Raw genomic sequence first — 12,573 nt, 5'->3', positions numbered from 1 at the left:
ATGTATTAGCCACTTCATGATGTCAAGAGATGTTACGATAACAGCAGCAATTTGATGTGATGTGACTGATGTGGATTCATGACAATGTATGTAGAGAAATGTAAAACAAAGACTTAAAATTTTAACCTATGTTACCCTAAAGGGTTACACGAATTACCAGTTCGCCGGACGATATCGGCCTGTCAGTTATTCGCGATTGTCAGCTTTTGCGAATAACTGACAGGCCGATATCGTCCGGCGAACTGGTAATCAGTGAGCCCCTTAAAAAGGAATCGAAAGACACCTCATACTTCAAAATCGGCTCAGTAGTTTTTTAGCTACGGTGGAACTCACAAAATAAAAATATATACAATTAATACAAGCCTTTCTTACAAGATATATTCTTACAAAATTCAAAGGAATATTTCACTGAATTTCCAAAGAAAAGTAAACTCGCATCGCAAGTCTCATAAACAGTATCCACAACATTAGGTTGCGTTATCCGCCATTTGTTTCCTTATTGCCGGAAACATTTCCCGCGTTTTGTAGTGTTCACTCGGTCATTAGAAACTGAGCCGACTGCTATACACTTTTCCAATGAAGATGGACACTTTCGAAGTCATTTGCATTTTATTTCAGTCTTTTTAACTCGTTTTCGCTAAACAGAAGGAGGTATTTCGTCTTAAAACTTTGAATTTGAAAGCTGCTTTAGCATTTAGGACAGCAGAATAGAATTTAGCCGGAATGTCTTAATTTAACAATACTTTTATCATATTTACCGGTAATACACTATATTAATATAATTTACTTCTACTTTCTAGTTATAAAACGTACTCTTCATCTTTAAGGCTATTTTGCTAAAAATGTTAATATAATTCACACCGAGCTCCATAACTCAATCCCTAGTCATGCCATGTCAAATCCTAGTCAATAAAGCAACTATAAACCGTCTGCATTAAGCTCTTGGATACAACACGTCACCTAGCGTGCCTTATCACGAACCAAAAACTTTTGCAAAGCAATTCCATCCTTTACTTTCGCTACGTACGAAGCAACTTCTCTCACGGCAATATAAACCTTATCAGCGTTAAAACAAAGCTTAAAACAAAATTAAACTATCAAGGAAGATACACCCCCGAAAAAGTTATCAGTAGAATTGCAACAATGCAAAGTAATGCAATAAATCGAGTGAATTTCGGGTAGCGTGAATCACATAGCGTGTTTCAGTAGCGCATAACTGCAGGCGAAGAATTTAATAAAATGTCACGCCCGCAGTGCCAGACGTTTTCGAAAGCATATTCCATATTGAATACGGAAACAAAGCCGATAGACTATTTAGGTCACGTGGAGGTAATATAAGTTGGATATTTGAAAACAGGGATAACGTGAACAATACACCTGTATTTACACTTGCTAACCCGAAGTAATCCTCACATACAATTTTCCTCTGTTTATTTACTTAATAAGAACTAGATGTCAACCGACTTTTTCTTTTATTTTCAGACACGACAGCACCATATGTCCTATACAAAGATGGCGTGGAGCGGGCTCCTCCAGGCACGCAGTGGGGCGGAGGCGTGCTCGACGGCGGCTACCAGCCCATGCAACACCAGAGCCCGGGCGGGCCCTCGCCGCAGCCCGAGCCGCAGTTGGCCTCCCCTGCCCCCTCGCCCTACCCTCCAGCCCCCCCGCCCCCCGACCAATCCGCAGAAGAAGCCGCCCAGCAACTCGCACAGCAACAAGCTCAGCAGCAAGTCCAACAACAGCAAACTTCACCTGAACACATGCAGGTCGAACAGCAGCTCCAAAACCAACCACAAACACAACCAACCCAGGACCATCTCGACCGCGGACCCTGCTTCATACCGCAGCCAGACTTGAACCAACAGTACACGCCGTATTTCAAAGAAACCAGACCCGCCAGCCATATGTTAGGTGGCGGCGGATTCCCGCTACACTACCTAAAACAGAACGGAGGCGTTCTTTCGCTAGAAGGCCCGCTCGACCAATACGGAGCTCCCGAACTCCGCCACTTACCTGACATAGTTCAACCGGAGCCGCCGAAGCCGCGCAAACACAACCCTAATTCGGAACTGAGGCTGTTCAAATGTTTGACTTGCGGGAAAGACTTCAAGCAGAAGTCGACGCTGCTACAGCACGAGCGTATTCACACGGACTCGCGGCCGTACGGCTGCCCCGAGTGCGGCAAGCGCTTCCGCCAGCAGTCGCACCTCACGCAGCATCTCCGCATCCACGCCAACGAGAAGCCCTACGCTTGCGTCTACTGCCCGCGCTCCTTCCGGCAGCGCGCCATCCTCAACCAGCACCTCCGCATCCATTCCGGTGAGAAGCCATATACGTGCGGGGAATGTGGCAAACATTTCCGCCAGAAGGCCATCCTGAACCAGCACGTCCGCACACACCAAGGCGAGCGCTATTCACACATATATGCCCCTCCCTCCTCCGCGCGCGCGGCGCCCGCAGCGCCCGGAGCGCCTGCCGGCGCCGCGCGCGCTCCCCGCCGCCCCCAGCACGTTCGACTCGGTCTCGCATCCATTGGCCTTCCTATCAAACAAATTCTCGATCTCCTCGGCGCGAACCGTTCGACGCTCCTGTAACCGTCCCTAGTTCGATTAACCCCGTCGTTATATCCCGGACTCCGAACACCTGATTGACCAAACTGTTCGATTTTTCCAGATGTCTCGCCGCATCTGATCTTCAAGAACGGGACCACGCCGACGTTGTGGCCGCAGGACGTGCCGTTCCCCCCGGACGAGGGAAAGGAGGAGGTGATGTCCACGTTTGGCGACGCGGAGGGCCAGAACGGGGAGCAACGTGGGTCGTGCTTCTCCCCGGGCGACACGGCGCAGTACCCGGCGTACTTCAAAGACACGAAAGGGCTCAACCACACGGTATTCGGCTCGGGGCTGTCATTACAATATCTGAAGGGAGGCAAGTTACCAGACGTGCTAGGCGGCCGCGCGATGCCTCTATTCGTCCGCTGCCCGATCTGTCAAAAAGAGTTCAAACAGAAGTCGACGCTGCTGCAGCACGGCTGCATACACATAGAATCCCGGCCGTACCCTTGCCCCGAGTGCGGGAAACGATTCCGGCAGCAGTCGCATCTCACGCAGCATCTCCGCATACACACGAACGAGAAACCGTACGGATGCGTGTACTGCCCGCGCTTCTTCCGGCAGCGGACCATTCTCAACCAGCATCTCCGTATTCACACCGGCGAAAAGCCGTACAAATGCACGCAATGCGGTAAAGATTTCCGGCAGAAGGCCATCCTGGACCAGCACACGCGGACGCACCAGGGCGACCGTCCTTTCTGCTGCCCTATGCCAAATTGTCGGCGGAGATTCGCCACGGAGCCGGAGGTAAAGAAGCACGTGGATAATCACATGAACCCGCACGCGGCGAAGGCGCGGCGCGCGGAGGCGAACAAGACGCCGCGGCCGCTGCCGCCGGCGGCGGCGGTGGTGAAGCCGGAGCTGTACTTCCCGCAGTGCTACGCGCCGCCGTTCCAGCAGTTCCCGCCGACGTCGCAGGAGTTCAAGCCGGCCGTGGGCCCGGGCGCGCCGCTGGCGTGCCTGCCGGCGCAGTGACCCGCGCCGCCGCCGCGGTGGCCGCCGGCGCAGCCGCAGCCGCACGCGTCGCACGACCTCTACGCCGTCGACCGCCTCTACTAGAGGCTCAGTATACGAGCGCCGCTCCGCGCCTATCATATACGAGATCGCTGTAAACGAGCTTCGGTCTGTAAATAACTAAATACCCAGTTTGTACTCTCCGAGTCGCAGTGTACAGTATAAAGTTCGTCACGAATAGTGTTACCGTTGAGAAGCGAGTACAGATAGAGTTTTTGCTCCGTAATATTAAGTTACCACGTAAGAGTTAGGTTTCTCGGTGATTCTTCGAGCTCGAATTGTTCACGATATACGGATCCAACCAGAGATTAGACGTTTAAAAGTCTTCGTTTAAATCTAAAATAAGATTAGAATCTTTTACCACGAGCATATTTCGCGATGAATGTCGTAGGTTCGGCGTTGTGTGCCTATTTGTAATGACTTTACATAATTTCTAGACTTATTAAGTTAATTTTATTTACGAGTTTTTTAAGAGATATGATCTGGCAAATATAGGGAATGAAATGCTCAAAATATCTTAAAATTTAGATAAAGTATAAGTTCGGGAATAACTTTAGGTGAAACAGAAGCTTTTTGAAGTGAAACATCAACAGATAAGTAAGAAACCAAAAACGTAGGTTACCTTTTGCCATCATGACATTTTGTTTTTTAGTAAATACTAAATTTTCTGTTAAATTATATGAATGCATTTAATGAACTAGAGCTACTGCGATATCTTCGTAACACATAGTGCCAAATAACGTAGTACTTTTAAACTTTTCTACAAGCTTCTATTATAGTTGGCCTAGATTAGGTTGTTACCAGTTTTTTCAACGATGTGACAATTTGAGATGCATTTAGTGGAAAGGGTCAGACTGAGAAAGGACTGTGATAGCTAGGTAGTTTAGTGTCTATTCGCTCACTTAGCGTAACTTGGGATCGGATGTTTGGACCGACTCTAGAGAAAGAGTTGTCAAATTGTACATTTCATTTGTACGTATTATACTTGTTTACAATTTGGAATTCGGAATTTTAATGTGACGTAAACGTGTCCGTCGTGAGTTATTCAAAATTGTGCTTATGTCTTTTTTCCGCGGCTTTTGCCGCGCTTTCGACTGATTTGATTGTAATTTCGAAGAGTGAGATTAGCGAATTTTACCAATTAGGGTTCGTGTGTGATGTCGCCAAGTGCTTTGTGTAGTTTGATCCGAGGGACGGAGAATGCCAGAATAATCTTATTACTAATTTTAGCTTAGACTATCTCGAATTACCAAGCAATTCGATCATTCATCGCGAAATAAATATTTAGAATAGGAGAAATAAAGATATATATGAATTTATGGCGTTGTGGAAATATTCTGGTGTTGATTGATGCGTCCTCGATTATTTCGCGTCCAAGATAGTTACAGGTAGCCCTAGAACGTTCAATAGTAGTTCAGACGAGCCCGTACCTTGTAGTGACAGGAGATATATGAGATATATCGATGTCGGGACGTGGGCCCAGTCGCGCAGACTCTAAACCGCCACCACCAGGATGTTTCCACCCCCCACATTTTATCCTCTGTGTTTGTCTATAGACGAGTTAGCTTACGTTACGATATATGTGATGGTTTCGTTTTCCTACTGCATAATATGAACTGTTACGTACCTAAACTAATATAGTTGTAATAGTTGTGGGAGTCACATTACATTTGGATGCATTATTATATTTTACCACTTCACAAATTGAATGCATTAGGTACGTTTAGTATGTTACGTCAATTTTATGATGAATTATCACCCATTGGACTGTTACAAAAATTTGTAACGCAACAATGGCGCTCGAACTTTATGGCGCCCGTCTCGCGTTTAGTTTACTCGTTCAGTTTCCTATCAAACTTTCGGAGGTTTACTAAAAAACATCATTATCGAAGAAAATTATAAAGCCCGTGACAGTGATTTGCCACAGATTAAGTGATCCTCCAGCCCGCGGCTGCGCGCGCGCCTCCGTCGTCTAGGGTTCTTTTTCGATATATTTTGTAGGTCACAGTGTTTTACAGCCTTAAACAATAATAGCTGATAAGTATTTTTATACAGAAATACGCGCGCGCGCGGCCGCCGGCTCCCGTACAAAGTTTGAATACAAACAATACTACACAGTGCCATAGCCGTGGAATAACCTCAGATTTATACTTATTAGATTTTTATACCGATACAAATGGATTTAATTTTTAAATATAAACAAAGGTGATTAAGTATACAGAGATTACAGATGATATTTTATACATTTATTACAAACAATATTATTAAAAGTAAATGTGAAATAGTTTTAAAGTAAGTGTCGTATTGCTATGTACTGCGATGACAGGTTTCGTTCGTATCGCGGGACATTGCGTCCGCGCTGGTAACGCTCTCGCGTGTCAATGTAAATACATATCATTGGACGATTCTCAGGCAGTGTTCCAAATTTCAAATTCAAACTGATTTCGTTAAAGCCAAATCTATCTTCGTAGCTTGCTTATAGGGTTGACACACAGTTTAGTTCGGAGTAGGTATTGGAACCGTGGCCCTGTTCTGTTGGTCTGGCTCATGTTTTGTTAAGTTTGCTCAATTATCGAGTATGTATTACTTTTACCTAACGTTAATCGTATTAGTTCTATACATAAATATTGTGTACGCGAATATTTGTAAAATATTTTTTAGAGAGCACGGTTTAGCTTTTCTTAACTATTGTTAAGTGCTTACAGGTTTTTGTGTCGATCGACATTCTAACGTAGTTTACCAGTTCTTTCCATCTTATTCCGAAGTATTGATATGCCGTATATTGTAAGCGTGCCGTCCAACGTACTCTTCTCACATTATTTTGCTCCTCCGCTCTTTAGTTTTATAAATTATAATAAATTACCATCACTATAACAATCGCATGTCTTCACTAGTACCCTTTAGCGATAGTTCGGTTCTTGCCTTTTCTATCATCTTTTAATGGAATAAAATTCCATTCTAGTTTAGCCACAAAATGTGCGCTATATGTCACAGACTACATACTTATCATAGATTCACAGCAGAGCCAAAGAATATTTTGCAGCATGAAAACTAGGTGGCGCCACAAACCAACAACAAAAAATGTTGCTTCATGCAGCGCCATCTAGTGACATCAACGAAATATTCTTTAATATCACATATCTATGATAACTGCTTATCTGTGGATATATAAAGAAGTTGCTTCGAGCGATCCGAATGGATCTTGAACGTCTACGCTCTTCTAATATAAGAGTAACCTTACCACTTAATTAATTTTGTATACTTTTATTGTTAACGATAAAAAGGAGAGAATAAGATTGCATTGTCTTTATATACTCTGCATGTAAACTGATAACAGTGTCAATTGTATGTAATACAATGTTTTCCCATAGCTCTGAACCACAGCGTAGCTTGGTAACAAAATTGTTAAGACTTTGACAAAAGCATTTGACGAATTCCTTTTTGATTTATGCATTTATTTGTGATCTCATTGCAGTCTAAAAGTTTAATCGTAAGTAATTGGCAAAGACTCTTTAAGTTTAAGTCTGATTGTACGAATGGTTTATATGCTTACGTAAATGTAATTCAAAATATTGTATGGCTGATATCAGCATACGAAAACTCCACTTACCGGATTAAATTTGTATTTAAAAACGTTTTTCTTAACTTTAAGGACTAAAATAATCAAAATCAGGCAAGTGGGGTTATTTAGCACTTATTATTTCCTCACGTGTAGTTTCCAATTTTGTGACTGATTCAAAGTAGAAATATCAATTTATAAATCCAAAATTCGTACTCTTATCATATCAATTGATGTTTTCTACGATGAGTCCGCTCGTTATGGTAAGCTTGTCACGATGTACCAGGGGTGACGGAAGCTTAGTTGTAACGTTTAGTTTCTAATACGTTGGCTACGAATTATTTTGACGTCTTCCATTGCCGCGGCGCTGAACATCAGTGTCGCGACGGTATAGCTTTATTTGTCTCGTTTTCCCTCGGAAACTCTGCAGCTAGTGCAGTTCAGTGCAATACACTTGACATTTGGCGATGTATATTTTAATTTAATTTGCTAGTATAGTGCGAATAATTGGTAGCCAACCGGCCTACTAGTTCGTTAGATACCTACGTACTCACTGCCACACTCGCCGACCGCTCACGATGGAAACGATGATTTCTTATCACAATAGACTTGTTGAAACAGTTCCACAGTAACATAAGTGTTGTTGAATTTTTTATAAAAGATGAACATATTAGATAAATGATCTTGTAGTCTGGATTGAGTTTTTTACAGATTTTATTGAATGCAGTTTTTACGTCATAAGATGCGTCGCCTATCAAGCTTATTTTTGCTACAATACTTATTTAAAAAGCAATACAAATGTTCATTATACCGACATAGTCTAAACAATAGATATACAGAATATACAATATATACAATAGATTATACAATAAAACGGTGATATATTATAGTTTGTTTTTATACAGGAGCGGGATAGGCGGCGCATCTACAGATTGGTTTCATTAATGGGTGCTGTTATATCATTAATTGTACATATTTATTGTAATATACAACAATAGACTGGTAATTTTACACTGTTGTAGGTTTCTACAGAGTTATTAGCCGGAGCTGCGGGGGGTCCGAGTATCGCAAACGTTTTGTATATGGAATAAGTTACAGTCTTCCAATATTTATCATTTCCTGAATTAAACATTTATCTTACGAGGATTGTTTGATGAGAAAAGCTTTGGTTAAATTACAAACGGTATAATTATTTTCTGCGAAAAAAAAACACTAAAAATCTACTTGTAATAGAAATATGAATATCTGTAGGTTCTCACTAAATAACAAACGAACGTATATGTAGTGTGATTCTGTCAGATGTTTTTTTCAGAAGAGCCTTTGTTTCTTTTAAGTGCGGTCTTTTAAGCGCGTGCCAAAGTACTCATGTCGTTTGAAAATCAACTATTAAGGTTCAAATTTATGGACTCATTTAGAAAACAGTCAGGTCAGGCACCATGCGGGTGGTTACATGTCTGGAAATAACAAAACATGTTATCTCCGAATGGACTGTTTCACGAATTTGAACCATATAAATGGGATAGTTAGTTTGCTTTTTGAACAAGCTCGTTCCCGTTACTTATGTCGGGGTCATTAGCAGTAGCAATGTAACCGCTGCATAAAGGAAACAATACCTTTTGTTTAACATATTAGCGAGCCCAAAAAATCATCTGCGATAAGTCATACTATACCTACCTATTTAAAAAATGCTCACATTGCATAATCAAATTCATCTGCGTATACTTCATTTGCACAAAAAAGTTTGCATAAAGTATTTTTCATTGAAATATTTTACCAGAAGAAAACGCCATATTTAAATCCCAATTCTGATAAAGTTCGGTTTTACTCTTGATAAAAACCTGATAAACTTTCTTAATCAACTTTAAAAGTATTCATTCAAATATATACCTATATAAAACATCAGAACATCACATAACTAAAAAAAACTCTGACGCAATCTATATGAACTTACTAAATTAAATTATAATATTACAAATTTAAAGCTAAAGTTAAAACCTAGAAATAAAACCACAAACTATAAAATATACTTATCTCCAAAAATTTAAACCAATTACAAAGAGAATACCTGCGGCATAGACCCAAGATATCGCAAAGGAAATATGTACGTTGAAATGTGTTAGAAGCAAACATCCAAACCTTTGCAAGTAAATTGATAAAGTGCAGTAGAATTGTAGTCTAAGCCAAAAGCCGTCTTTCAGATCGAAGCTCCTATAGAGAATATAGGGATATGACTTTGAGATCTAGAACAGAAGAGTATGTTTATTTAGTACCTGCTCCTATGAACATGGCCTAAGCACCCCCCATGGCTCCAGTCCGATGTTACACAATAGAGTATATTTTCGTACATAACTACAAATACACCGAAATAGACTATATGAAATTGATTTGAAATAGACAATCCCAGAATACAAGATCTAACTTTTTACACACAGCCGTATAAAACCAGATTTAATTTTTATTTTACAATAGATTTCCGTTTATAAAATTTGAAACAGTTGGCGATATGGTCACGATCCAGGCGATAAAATTAATGTTGGCATATAAAATAAATTGTAAATATGTTTTTCTAGTATACGTTCTTCCAAAATGATAATATCAGTATTAAATACAAAATTCAACCTTTTTTAGGTCAAAAGTAAGTGTGATCTATAGAAAATTTTTGCATTAGACTTTCTTGGTGTATCTTAAAATAGTTATATTTAGTTATTGTACTTTTATTTAGAGGTATTTTACGTATGATCTTGCCTAGTTTTGCATTTATGTTAGTTACATTATGATTATGTTTGAAGTTGATACCATCGTATTTATGTATATTAATATTGTATTAAGGGTTTTGTTTGTTTTTTTGACATTAATAGAAGTAAAATGTTGTAAAAAGTAAGCTCGTTGTATTTTATCAAATAAACACTTTTTAGTCCAACTGAAGCAATATTATGCAGTTTTATTTAACCACAACCACCTTCTTATAAATCATGTGAAAAAATCATCATCATCGTCAGCGTTATTAGGAATACTAGACAATGATTTTGAATTCAGTTTGTTTATTACACATTAAGTTTATTACACAGATAGTAATTCAGAACTTTCCCTTCTCTACACCTTAGTAGTCACTCCTTTAAATTATATTCAAGTAGTTAAGCTAAAGTTACGACTACCATATTAAATGATATTCAAGTTTATATTCAAGTAGTTACGCTAAAGTTACGACTACCAAATTGACATTTAGAGACAGTATACATCTCTAATAAAGTATTTATTATTTCATAGATTCGATATTTGTAATTGTTTTTTTTTTTAATTTATTGTTTGTAAAAATGGACATGTAAAAGTGCCCCTGTGGCCTATTTGCTGAATAAATGTTTGATATTTGATATTTGACCATATTAAATTATATTCAAGTAGTTACGCTTAAGTTACGACTACCATATTAAATTATATTCAAGTAGTTACGCTTAAGTTACGACTACCATATTAAAATTTCGCTACCGCTAAATTGAGCATCATACGTATAAATGACGGCGGATCCCTTTGTTTGACATAATTATTGAAAGTCATAATGTAATGATAGTCATATAATCATTAGTCATAACTCTGAAACCGTTAACTTTTCAGAAATTTCCTTAGGTTATCCTATAGAAAGATTAGGTTAGGTTTGTTTTATGGCAATCATGAAAAGTTACGCGTTTCTGAGAAAAACCTAATTATGGCTAACGAAAATGTGGACAAACAATACATTATGACTTAACACTTTATGGGAAACAATAGAGACCCAATTGAGAGTTACATAATTTTTACAAAAGCGCTATCTATTGAAATTTCAGGCTATCTAGCCTCTAGCTATCTAGTCTATCTAGGTAGGTACCTAAGAACTAGATGACGCTAAATAACTAAAATAAACCAACGGAGAATGCTGGTAAATGCTATATATAGATGGCACTCTGGCGAATTCTGATGATACTAGCGCTTGTTAAGTAGGGAATTAGACAATTCATTAGAAAATGTCAAAGGGCTTGTGTACAAATCACGAGAGGTTCGATAGGGGGGAGGAGGGTAACGAAAAAATCACGACTGATTACGTTGGGGGAGGAGGGGTATAAGGAGATCTCACGTTTATTTTTCTACAGTGCAGAACGAAACGAAGAAAAAATATGTACCACATTAGTAGATACTTTTTCTCGGTTTCGTTAAACATAGCGAGGCTATTTTACGAAACTTTGGATCGCGTATAATACATATACATCTAATTCATGGCGCAATTTTTTTACGCTGTTTTTCTTAAAATTAGGTCGAATGAAAAAATGACAATAAAATATACGTTAGGTTATGTGGAAGACGGAGGGTAGCCAAAAACCTTACCAAATATCACCGAGGGGACCCCTCCCCTATCAAAAAGTAGCCGAAAAAACCTCGCATGATTTGGGCACAAGCCCAAAGTCGTCGTTTTCATTGTAATTATAGGGAGCGTGCATAAACTATAGGCCTGCAGCACAGGAGACGTCCGATTTTTAGCGCGAAGTTTATATGCTTCCAATATAGCCAACAAGATGGCAGAAACTACCATTCACAAGAAAACTTACGAGAACGTTAGATGGCAGCACTTGCTTTGGCGTGAAGTGTCAATGTACATGTTTCCGATTCAGGCCACAAGATTGCGTTGGAGTCTTCCAACGCGCACGGTCCCTATAAGCTTGAAATGTACTAAAATTACTTTTAAAAGTGCGAAAAATTGTAAATTCGCAACGAGTGGTGATAAATTAAAACACGACCGAAGGGAGCTGTGAATAACCTATTCGCATGTGTGTGGTACAACGTTTTACAGTACATTATGGCCCTTTAAAATTTCGACATAGTCACGGAAAGTGCTTATTCCCGCACTAGTGCGGGAAAGTAGCACCATTGTACTGTAAAGGTTATTATCACGCCTCGAAACAAGTAAATACAGTGTATGTTTATGTTTCCACTTTATTAAGTTTTTCCTATTAAATATTTACATTGTCATTCATATCTCACAATGCATTACTAACGTCCACATATAGTTAAACTAGGTGTCGCTATACAGCTGCACTATATTCCGAGGTAACTATTTAAACAAGCACTAACCGTTGACAATCCAGTTCCAACGAAAATCATATTGCGCCGTGCAGCGCCATCTAGTGCAACTCTAAAAACCACTGATGTCAACTACTTGGGTATTTTGTCTATACTAACCGACTCAACTCAACACGCTTAAGTACACGGTGTTTTTTTTTAACTCCGTTCATTATGGAGTACGACTAAGTACATTTAGGGAAACTGAATAGGGAATTTTACTGCAATGTTCTGCCGCTAGAGTGCAGCACTAGCACCTTTCATAAACCATAGAGTAACTTATACATACTGTACCTT

At 39.8% G+C, this 12,573-nt stretch overlaps 1 protein-coding gene across 1 annotated transcript in view; it reads left to right on the top strand.

The window, feature by feature from the left end:
- The window catches only part of LOC133533268 (zinc finger protein 3), a 72,919-nt gene extending 68,425 nt beyond the window's left edge, over window positions 1–4,494 (top strand). Inside the window, exons 2-3 of the mRNA XM_061872226.1 lie at window positions 1,483–2,322; window positions 2,677–4,494. Of these exons, the coding sequence (XP_061728210.1) occupies window positions 1,483–2,322; window positions 2,677–3,590 (1,754 nt within the window). The 3' untranslated portion in view covers window positions 3,591–4,494. The remainder of the gene's footprint in view (window positions 1–1,482; window positions 2,323–2,676) is intronic.
- Window positions 4,495–12,573: the final 8,079 nt, after the last annotated feature.

Source organism: Cydia pomonella, unplaced genomic scaffold, assembly GCF_033807575.1.
Source record: "Cydia pomonella isolate Wapato2018A unplaced genomic scaffold, ilCydPomo1 PGA_scaffold_146, whole genome shotgun sequence".
Lineage (NCBI taxonomy): Eukaryota > Metazoa > Arthropoda > Insecta > Lepidoptera > Tortricidae > Cydia > Cydia pomonella.
The sequence above is the reverse complement of the archived record's forward strand: the minus strand, read 5'-3'. Positions and strand labels throughout refer to the sequence as shown.